General features: G+C 37.6%; 1 protein-coding gene across 8 annotated transcripts in view; it reads right to left on the minus strand.

The window, feature by feature from the left end:
* The window catches only part of LOC121030809 (ankyrin-2-like), a 554568-nt gene that overhangs the window by 77689 nt on the left and 464686 nt on the right, over positions 1-12193 (minus strand). For all 8 annotated transcript variants that reach the window (XM_040475639.1, XM_040475659.1, XM_040475667.1 and 5 more), the window contains one exon: positions 5609-5710. In XM_040475639.1, coding sequence (XP_040331573.1) covers positions 5609-5710 — 102 coding nt within the window. The remainder of the gene's footprint in view (positions 1-5608; positions 5711-12193) is intronic.

The following is a 12193-nucleotide window of genomic DNA, read 5'->3' on the forward strand; positions in this document are numbered from 1 at the left end:
AAAGGATTTTAGTTCCAGGAAAGAAATTTAGTTTAATTTAACCCAGATAAACAGAAATTGTTACCAAATTGCTACTAACTGCAATCTTTCCTATTTGATGACACAGGCTATGAGAATACCTTTTATGATCTGCCCTGCCTATGAGAACCAGCACCGCTTTTGCTAAAGTTTAGGCTGAGAATCAATATAAAAAGACTGTATTATTATAATAAGGATTATCATTTGCTAATATTTATTGAATGTGTATTCTGCTAAGCATTTTGCAAACATCGCATTTAATTATCACAACTATGCTATGGCTCCAGTGTTGTTACGATCACTATTTTACAGCTGAGAAAACGGTGTCTTAGAAACACTTGGTGTCCAGGGTCACATAGCTGGTAAGGGGATAAAATGAGAATTTGGATTCCAGCACCTACATTCTTAAAATGACTTCCAAAAATGCATTGTGGTCTGAGTCATAACTACGTGAGCATATGATAAAGTCATTGTTTGGTGTACCTTCTTGTTGGTAAAGGACTGGTATTTTAGGAACATTAAAATTCTTTTGAAAATGTTCCTTTAACCTTGCCTTCTGTCTTTGATAAAGGAAGCATAAGATCTAACTGGTAATTTTGCACCTTTATACCTCAGTAGTAAAAGGTCAAGACCAAAAATTAGAATATATTAAAGACTATTAACTTTCAGGGTCATCTCCAGGATTACATTCAATAAATGATAAGTGATAACCTTTATTTTGAAGTCACTGCAGTGAAACCAATAAATTTTATGCCTGGTGAAAGTACCTGAATCTTCTGAGCCTTTTATTGACTTGTAATTGGCTATATTTTTTCTAAGGTCCTATTTATTTATTTTTGAGAGTGAGAGAGTGAGGATGAGCACAAGCAGGCAAGGGGCAGAGAGAAAGAATCCCAAGCAGGTTCCCCACTGTCAGCACAGAACCCAGTGGGGGGCTGGAACTCACAAACCATGAAATCAGGACCTGAGCTGAAATCAAGAGTCAGATGCTTAACGGAGTGAGCCACCCAGGTGCCCGGCCATAACTATTTTTATGAAAAGGTTATAGTGTCTATTTTTAATGTTTGGACATTAACCTTGTTGATAACATTATTAGACTGTGAATAATTACTAAATAAATAAAAGCATTACATATATATGAGTTTCAGATCGGGAGCAAATGCTAAGATTTATTCTCTTTTCTGAGTGTACAAGAGATAATAAAATAAATAAATTACTAGTTTTATCTTTTAGAGAAGACAGAAGTTAACAGATTTTTTAGCCATTTGGAAAAGAAAAATGAAGACTTGAAGTCGTCTTTGTTTTTTAAGAACATTGCTTTGTGCCAAAATTATGAATTTTTTTCTCATATCCTTTAAGTGATTAAAAGCCAAACTGTATTTTTGGATTAAATTTCAAAATTCTCCTGGTAGTCATGAGACAAATTTTATAAGGAAAAAAATTTTCATCCAAATTTCAGCTTAAGGAATCTCAGAACGCCAACACACCCGACATTTTTGGAAAGCTGGTACAGCCCAGATTGCCTTTCATTGAGAAATATAGCAGGGTACAGAAAGTTCTGGTTTCTGTGTCACATGCCATGATGCTCCCCAGAAACCCAGGCTTACAAGCAAAATAATGGACACTTTTTCTTCTCTTCTTTCATATGCCATCGTAACTTTGAGCTTTTACATATTTGCTAGATACAGCTGTATTTTGGCTGAAGAGTTGTCCTCTTAGGTGTTCAGAAATTATATTCAGCTCTGAATTTTGAGTTTTAGTGTAATCCTGGTAGTGGTGCACTTTGATTTAAAAGTCGCTCTATCTCTATTATGTTAAGGATGAATAAAGCTCTTTTTACACTAACAATGGTACATCTTGAAGATTTGAGCTTCAAGATAAAGGAAGCCACATTGTACATCCTGAAAGACAGATCCCAACATCTCAGGAAAATGTCCTGCAGTATAAAACACTTGTACACCGGAGACAGGCAGAGCTGTGTGACCCTGGGAACATCACTTAACCACTTGTGGGCTCAGTTTCTGCATTTGTAAGTTCCAGCAAATATCTACCTACCTCATAACATTTGTCTCTGCTGGTTGATAAAGCATCACATGTAAAGACCCCAGCGGAAAGCCTGATACACAGTGGCTAAATAATTAACATTAGTCACTTTATTTCTCTAATCTCTATTTAAATTTTTTTTTCAACGTTTTTATTTATTTTTGGGACAGAGAGAGACAGAGCATGAACGGGGGAGGGGCAGAGAGAGAGGGAGACACAGAATTGGAAACAGGCTCCAGGCTCTGAGCCATCAGCCCAGAGCCTGACGCGGGGCTCGAACTCACGGACCGCGAGATCGTGACCTGGCTGTCTAATCTCTATTTAATGTACATCCTTGCATAGTAATAATAAAGACCAACACCAGACAACAATACTTACTTTTTACCTAGTAAATTCAGGTGATTGAGGAGACTCAATCTCATATGTTGTATGCAGTTGAATTTTAATTTTTCTGATTCTTGGTGAATTATATATACTAATTGCAATTAGAACATGTACAACTTAAAAATTCCTTTCTTATTTAATAATTTAATTTACCCTGCAACCCAGTGATATAAGATTGAATGTATTATTATTATTATCTTGTTTTAGAGATTAGAAAAGTGTCACTTTCTGAATTGAAATGACTGACAAAAGTGGAGAGGGAACTTAGGCAACTTAAATTGTAGTCTCTGGGCTCTAGGTTTTGTGTGGTTTCATGATACTGTGCTACGTATTCACAAAAATAAATGTTCTTCCCTTGTATAGCAACATGTTACTGGACAGTTGGCCACTGTAAGAAAAATAATTTAGGCACTAAAAAGTTTTTGAGGTAACTCAAAAAGTTAGGTTGGTCTAAGGAGGAGAAAAAAACTGAGTACTGCTGAGAGATTATTTTTCTAAAAAAAAAAACCAAAGAACCCTAAAAAAACCCTTAAGATCCTTCATACAATTAATATATTTGTTACAATTTTGGGTTAAGTGCATTTGCTTTGACCGCAGTCAACTTCATTTTCCTTGGGTTCCTTTTTTGGCATTATTGATGATAATTTTACCTAAATGGACTGATAGTTTCATTGCCTATTCTCTAGCATGTTGCACATTTAGAAATTTAATGGATCAATATTAAAATTTGGGAATGTATTTCATATACTTTAAAATATCTAAGGCAATATGTTAAAATTATAAAAATATTTTATATTTAGTCTCATTGGCATTTTTGGAAGAAGTTCATGTATCCATATGGGAATTTAGATGTTCTTTTTCTTTTAGAGTAACTAATATACTTAAAGTTCAAATTATTTGTTCAAAAGAACATGAGAAACATATCAAAACAATTCTTAATGGAAAATAAGATGGATAAAGAAAGGAATGTAGATGCAGAATATGAAGATCTTATATATTGGGATAAAGGGATTTGGCCTTATTCCATAGGTCAGTGTCAGTATGTAAGGTCTGGAATTTTATCTCACATACAAGCTAAAAAGTCAAACTCTACTCTTTCATGATGTTGGCAGAAGGTAAGAGTTTCCTAGATCAGAGACAAATGACTTTATGATTCACAGCAAAAGCCCTTGCTGAGTGTCACCATGCTGCTTGTGTCAGTTCCCTATGCCCCTTCCCAATCCCTCAGAAGTGACACACAGGGCCAATGATAGATGCCTGTGCACACTGGGTTATGTTAAAGAAGGACGCAGCTTTTATAATAAGAAAACACATTGAGGCACCTGGGTGGCTCAGTCGGTTAAGGGTCAAACTTCGGGTCAGGTCATGATCTCATTGTTCATGGGCTTAAGCCCCACGTCAGGCTCTGTGCTGATAGCTCAGAGCCTGAAGCCTGCTTCATATTCTATCTCTCCCTCTCTTTCTCTGTCCCTCCCCCCTTGCATGCTTGTGCTCTCTCTCAGAAATAAGTAAATAAACTTAAAAAAAAAAAAGAAAAAAGAAGCCTGCTTTTTGTCAAGAGGTAGATGGTACCTAAGGTTGCTCACTGTAAGCACACTCTAAGAAATGGCCCAGATAAAGAACATTCAGGGTCCTTCAATTCTTGTCATATTCAAAAGAATACTAGAGATATTGGGGAAACAGCATATTGCTTTTCCCAATAGCAAGTGGCTGTCACCATTTTTTAATGCCAAGAAATGCATTCCTCTAAAGGATAAAAAATATTGCCAACAGTGACAATGCTTTCTATGCTGGTGACTTTCAGCATAGAGTCGTCTCTCCCTTGCTGGTGAGGAGCAAGGGAAATCCTGCAATCTTTGCAAAATCCTCCAAGTGATTTTGGTACAACCACTTCACTAATCTAAGCATTGGGAGCCACTGGAAATTTGTTGGGGGAAATGACATAATTATATTTTTACTTTATAAAAATAACTCAAGGCATAGTGTAGAAATTGACCAGAGTGGACAGGATGAGGACAGAACCTAATTAAGGAGGGTATTATGGCAACCATGATAAGTGACTCTGAGGTGATTCAGTTAATGGAAATATGGATGTAGAAAATGGACTAAGAAAGGAGTGCCATACTGGAGCTGGGTTGGTGGGTACAGGGGGAGATGATAGGAGAACTGTTGGAATTGACACATTGATGAGGAAATCAGCAGGTAGAAGTTTGAGAGGAGAGTAAGTTTGAGATAATATGTCTACTTTTTGAAAAATTGTGTTTGAAAGATTTACTAATTTCAGGAAACCATGGGTTGAGCATAACTGGGCTCAATATATACCAGGATATAAAGGGGCATTCTATAGATAAGGTAGAATCCAACAATGAGATTTTCCTTCTGTTCACTTAAAATTAGCCAGGATTACTCACTTCCCAGTCAGCTATGTCAAACACACACACACACACACACACACACACACACACACACACACACACATGCACCACCAACATTTAGCACACTGTAGTGAACACTGAAGTCTACTAGACACTGTATTCATGGTACAAAAATCTTGTCCAAAAATAGCACAAAAATCTCAATATCCATGGGACTGAATAATATCCAAAATGTACAATACTGTCTGGAGTCATTACTGAATGGATGTAAATGAATGGATAATCCAAACACTTCATACTTAAGCCAACAGTTTCAAACTCTTCTCATTGTAATCCATATTTTAAAAATAATTAGGGAAGGAGGGAGAGATCATTTTTATTTTATTCTCTTATTTCTCTATCTCAAATTTTAACACTCAGTTACCTATGAGTAAAATGCATATGTCAGAGAAGAAAAGAAGCCAGTCTGGATAACTAGTTGATGATAAATGAGAAGTGAAACATCATTCTTGGTCAATACTCCAGCTATTGACCAAGGCCCAGCCATTTCATAGACAAAAACTGACATTCAATTGTTATTTTTGATCTATCTGCTTTGCTGCAAAATTAGGTCTAGACACAAATGTCTGAGGCTTCAAAAGTTGGTAAGAGGATGAAAATGGATTTTCATAAGTCTGAATCACTGATATTTTAGTAAATTCAATAAGGACAAAAATTAACCTTGGGCTCTTGGAATATATCTATAGATAATGAGTGTTTCTTCCCTGTGTACAGAGTCATGCTCTTACCTGATTGCAGGTATTGATGTCTATGCCCCCCTTCAGATATTCCACTACTTTGTCCAGGTTACCTGCTCTGGCAGCACGGAGGAAGCTTGCATTGCTGTCAGACTGTGAGAAAAAGAAAAGACTTTTAGGTTATTACTGATAAAATAAAAACATATCAAAGACAGAAAGACAAAGAAAGTTTACACTGCAGGTAAAAAAGCTGTAGTTGCAAAATACCTCAATACTGAGTTTAAAACACTGAACAATAATTCGTAGGATAAGGTAGCAAGTTCGTAGTATTTCTAGAGAGTTGTTTAAAGTCAATGTGTTCTGCTATGTTACAGAGTGTAGAAGAACTACTAAAATAAAAATACTCATTACTGCTTTATTTTAAATCTTTGGCCACATTTGAAGATGAATTTACACTATCCCCAAATCCACTGTTACCCATTCATTTTAGCTTTGAGATGCTTGCGACCTTACAGCAAGCCTAATGTCAAGCCAAAAAGGAATCAAAATAGTAAAAGAAATTAAAGACACTGGGTTTCTTCTTTCTTTTCCTTTACTGTTTGGTTTTCAGAAAAGTCTGAGGGAGAATGCTGAGCATGGGTCCCTTGGTATTCATCTGTCCTCATTACAAGAGAAAAACAGAAAGCTCCGAGGATGCTTTGAGGAAAAAGGATAGCACTAGTGTGGACTGGGCCAATGCAAATTTTGTGATCCCAGTGATTTTGAGAAAACAAGATTCAATTTAACCCAGCTGACATAATACCAAACTAAAATCCCTTGATAAAAATGAGCACTCTTAACGGAGGCTGCTTTTTAAGTCCTCGTCTTCCCCCAGCACCTTTCAAAATCTGATCATGGAAGAAACAGCTGAATTTTCCCCACAGAACATCCAGAAGAGAGCTGCTCCAGAGATGAAGCCATAGTCACCTGACTCTCTGGCTTACTGGCAAAGCCTGACTTTCAAATCTTAGCCCAATAACGATGATAAACTTTGTTAGGTTCCAAGACACTTGTGTAACTTTATAATTCTTCTTGTGGTATAGCATCTGACTAAAGAGAATGTGGTAACATGAAAAGGGATGCCACTGACCTACTAGGAAGTGAGACACCATTGTGACAGCTTGTAATCCAGCACTGTCCCCAGTAGGCTACACTGCCTCTCTCCCTTGAAGAATGTGCTTGGCAGGGGCTCCTGGCACACTCTTGCAGACCTATTCATTATGGCTGGTGATGATGTACAGAGATAGAAATGGAGGTATTTTTTCTGGGAGCCTCAAATAGGGAATTATTTGCATACCGTTCAAATGATTTACACATGGGAAGATGGAAAACCCAAGACTAAATTACCTTACTTTTAACCCAAATACCACAATGATTTATATAGTTATAAATCAGATAGATAATTTACGAAGAGTTGAAAGGTATGACCGAAATCTATACATCTGGAATTCATGCTCTCACTCTTTAGAAGTCTATCACTTGGTTAACGCCTGACTGTCCTTCCCTCCCTGCATGGCTGTGATCTGCAGTGCCTCACTCTTTGCCTCTCCTGAAAGCTATGCCCATGGCAGGGTGCCCTAAGTGTATCTGCAATGCCACAGTGACTGAGTTGTGACTCATTTTAAACTGCCTATTCGATGAAATTATTTTGTGGTTTGCGGCAAATTCTAATCTCCAGGAAGATTTTTCCATCTCAGGTTTCTTGCCACAGCACTTAAAAGTGAAAGATCATACTATGCATTATGTTATGTCAATATCTCACAGGAAACATTAGTTACTATAAAAAAACTAAAATGAAACACTATTAGGTCACAGAAAGTATGACATTATTTTCCATATATAGTTTTTTAAAAAGTAAGTCTATGCACTATATATTCTATATTATATTAGAGATTATGCCTAGTAACTACTGTTATCTTGTACATGAGGCTAAATAATTATAGTTAACGTTCACTCGTTACTGTGGGTCAGGCACAGAGCTAAGGGAGCCAGTCATATGTATTATATCCTTAATACTCACAATAACACTATGAGAAAGAAGCTATTGTTATGCTCATTTAATAGGTGAGGTTTAGAAGATCTCCAAGGTCACACAATTATGTAGTGGAAGATCCAAGATTTAACTTATGTTTATCGGTCCAGAGCTAGTCTTAACTGCTACTCTATCTCACCCCTCCAAAGCATCAAAGCAGATGTTACTACAGATACCTAACCTATGAGCTATAGATTGGTTTCAGTTGTGAGAAAACTGTTACGCCCTTGGTCTACATATTTGCTCTGCAAATCATGGCACTTCCTAAATAGAGTGCCTCAGCTGGAGAGAGAATTTTTGGCTGACATCCCTGTCCCCACATCTATCAGCCATCTATACACCTAGAAAAAGTAAGAGCTGGCTTGTGCTCTTTGCAGGTGACATGATGCTCTATGTGGAAAACCCAAAAGATTCCCCCAAAAAAACTGCTAGAACTGATTCATGAATTCAGCAAAGTTGCAGGATATAAAATCAATGTAGAGATATCGGTTGCATTCCTATACACCAACAATGAAGCAACAGAAAGAGAAATCAAGTAATCGATCCCATTTACAATTGCACCAAAACCCATAAAATACCTAGGAATGAATCTAACCAAAGAGGTGAAAAATCTGTACACTGAAAACAAAAGAAAGCTTATGAAAGAAATTGAAGGAGACACACACCAAAAAATGGAAAAATATTCCATGCTCCTGGATAGGAAGAACAATATTGTTAAAATGTCAATACTACTCAAAGAAATCTACATATTTAATGCAATCCTTACCAAAATAACACCAGCATTCTTCACAGAGTTAGAACAAACAATTCTAAAATTTGTGTGGAACCAGAAAAGACCCGAATAGCCAAAGCAATCTTGAAAAAGAAAACCAAAGCAGGAGGCATCACAATCCTGGACTTCAAGTTGTATAACAAAGCTGTAATCATTAAGACAGTATGGTACTGGCACAAAAACAGACACTCAGAGAACAGAATAGAAAACCCAGAAATGGACCCACAAACGTATGGCCAACTAATCTTTGACAAAGCAGGAAAGAATATCTAATGGAATAAAAGACAGTCTCTTCAGCAAGTGGTGCTGGGAAAACTGGTCAGTGACATACAGAAAAATGAACCTTGACCACTTTCATACACCATACGCAAAAATAAACTCAAAATGGATGAAAGACCTCAATGTAAGACAAGAAGCCATCAAAATCCTCGAGGAGAAAGCACGCAAAAATCTCTTTGATCTTGGCCACAGCAACTTCTTATTCAACACGTCTCTGGAGGCAAGGAAGGGACACAAAGGCAAAGATGAACTATTGGGACCGCATCAAAATAAAAAGCTTCTGCACAGCGAAGGAAACAATCAGCAAAACTAAAAGGCAACCGATGGAATGGGAGAAGATATTTGCAAACGACATACCAGATAAAGGGTTAGTATCCAAAATCTATAAAGAACTTATCAAACTCAACACCCAAAAAACAAATAATCCAGTGAAGAAATGGGCAAAAGACATGAATAGACATTTCTCCAAAGAAGACATCCAGATAGCCAACCGACACATGAAAAAATGCTCCGCATCGTTCATCATCAGGGAAATACAAATCAAAACCACAATGAGATACCACCTCACACCTGTCAGAATGGCTCACATTAATAACTCAGGCAACAACAGATGTTGGCGAGAATGCAGAGAAAGAGGATCTCTTTTGCATTGTTGGTGGCAATACAAGCTGGTGCAGCCACTCTGGAAAACAATATAGAGGTTCCTCAAGAAATTAAAAATAGAACTACCCTACGACCCAGCAATTGCACGACTAGGTATTTATCCAAGGGATAAAGGTATGCTGTTTCAAAGTGGCACACGCACCCCCATGTTTATAGCAACACTATCAACAATAGCCAAAGTATGGAAAGAGCGCAAACATCCATCGATGGATGAGTGGATAAAGAGGATGTGGTATATATATACATAATGGAATATTACTCAGCAATCAAAAAGAATGAAATCTTGCCATTTGCAACTACGTGGGTGGAACAAGAGGGTAGTATACTAAGCGAAGTTAGTCAGAGAAAGACAAATATCATGTGACTTCACTCATATGAGGACTTTAAGATACAAAACAGATGAACATAAGGGAAGGGAAGTATAAATCATATAAAACCAGGGAGGGGAACAAAAACATAAGAGACTCTTAAATATGGAGAACAGAGGGTTACTGGAGGGGGTTTTGGGAGGGGGGATGGGCTAAATGGGTAAGGGGCATTAAGGAATCTACTCCTGAAATCATTGTTGCAACATATGCTAACTAACTTAGATGTAAATTAAAAAAGAAAAAAAAAAGAGAAAAAATATAAACAAGTAAAGTTTAAAGGCAAGCAAAAGTATCATAAATGTGATAAGGTAAGGGAAAAAAAGCAAGAAGATGCTAACTGTATAATTCAGCTAGTGGCTATTTCTGAGGGAAGTCAGGGGTGGGGATGAAATGGGAGGGGGTACGTAAGATGTGTTGTTAATGGTGATATTCGAGTTCTTGGTTTGAGAGGCGCATTTGCTGGTGCTCATTATAAAATGAAATAAACTAAATCCGTGGAGTGGATGAAAGCTAAAAAAAAAAAAAAAAAAATAAATGGTTGGTGAAAAAAAAAAAAAAAAAAAAAAAAAAAAAAAGACCTGGCTTGTGAAAAACTACTTAGAAACATAATCTTTGGGGAATGAGGAGAAGAGGGGGTGAAGCACACATTATATTAAAAAGCCAGTGGACTATCTCTGCCTACCTGCCTAATAGGATTAAACTCAGGAGCTAAGATCAGGGTGCTCTGTCATTCTGGTAAAAAAAAGAATGCCTAGAATAAGTAGAGCCAGAGGGAACACCTGATCCTGAAGGGATGAAGAAACACCTGCAGACATAGCTGCGGAAGCTTAAAGCGAAGATGTTGACCTGAAGGGGAGCTACAGGCGTCACTGAGGAAAACCCAATAGACCCTCTTAGAACTTCTTTAGGGACTGGGCATGACACAGAGGATTGCTTTAGCTATTACACAACTTTTTTTTTTTTTTTAGGTTTATTTTTTTTTTGAGAGAGAGAGAGTGCACATGTGAGCTGGGGAGAGGCAGAGAGAGGAAGAGAGAGAATCCCAAGCAGGTTTATGCTGTCAGCACATGGAACCTCATGCAGGGCTCCATCTCAGGAACCGTGAGATCATGACCTGAGTCAAAATCAGGAGCTGGACACTAACCAACTGAGCCACCCAGGCACCCCTACATGACTGTTTTTCATAACCGTTTTTCTCTTTCCTGAAGCAAACTTTTAAAAAGTAGATGCAAGTCAAAGACTTACAGTCAATCTGTGGAATTTTAGCAAAATGCATTCCCAGTGTTCTGGTGGGTCTAGACCCGATGGAAATGTAACATCTGAGCCACCCTGAGAGGGACCTCTTCAACAGTGAGTTATGGTAAGCTGGATTCTTTTAGAACCCGCTAGAAAAACTTAGGGAGAAAATGCATCATAAATGCATTTTGCAAATGCAAACAAACGAAAGTGTTATTAGAAAATAGATCCAGAAGATGGGTTTCAAGGAGAAAAATAAAAAGTTTTATGTAATATTGACCTCATTTTAGGTACAAAGTATAGACCTGCATGGAAATCCATATTCTTTTCCCGCTTCCACGTAGACACAGGCATTCCCTGTGCTACAATGAGGTCAATCTGTGATTAAAGCTCTCGACACAAGAGCTTAAGATAAACAGTAGTCGGTCTGGTTACCTTCAGTCAACACCGAGATGATAGAGGATTCAGGGACTCACGGTGAGAGATGCGGCAGCTTTTATGATATCGTGTTTCCCTCGGAGTTATGACAAAAGTAATTATTTCAAAGTTAAGTGTAAGTAGGGGGGAAGTATGCTCTCAAAATAGATTGATTTCACACATAACAACTCAATAAAGAGAAAGTGAGGTAATAGCAATGCCTTGGGGGAAAGTCTCTAACAAATGTAAACCTAACCTCTTTCTGCTCTGCTGCTTTATGTCCTAGGACTCTCAAATCCTAAAACCAATTGTACTTAGGCCTATAAAGTCTGATTCCGGACAAGGAATTCAAATGCTGAGTCCCACTTATTGGAATCTGAAACAGATGGATGTCATTAAAACTTGCCCCCTTTGCAACCCTGGTGTGGCATCTCAAGCCAAGAAAGAAAAATTTCCTTTTAGATTCCTCTTGACACAGTTCTGTACATTTTTTGTATCTGAACGTTAGAAAAACAGAATACTTTCTTAGCACCCAGCAGGGTGGACTTGAAAGGCAAAGAGGAATGTGCATTCACAGGGCCACATTATATCCTAAAGATAGTGCTTCCCCAGAGTCTAGGGGCATATTCACAGGCATCCATGAGTTTGCTACAAGATTTTTTTTTTAATTCTGTGCTTACATTTCAACAATAACCTAACAAGAAAAATATAAGCATGTTCCAGGTCATCTAGATAGCTACCCTTTAACAAGTATAACCATGCAATTTTGGTATCTGCCTTTGGGTTTACAGTTCACTGCGTAACAAGTGAAGTAGATATGCCATATAGAT

The sequence above is a fragment of the Herpailurus yagouaroundi genome, unplaced genomic scaffold (genome assembly GCF_014898765.1).
Source record: "Herpailurus yagouaroundi ecotype Mexico unplaced genomic scaffold, PumYag 28, whole genome shotgun sequence".
Taxonomy (NCBI): domain Eukaryota; kingdom Metazoa; phylum Chordata; class Mammalia; order Carnivora; family Felidae; genus Herpailurus; species Herpailurus yagouaroundi.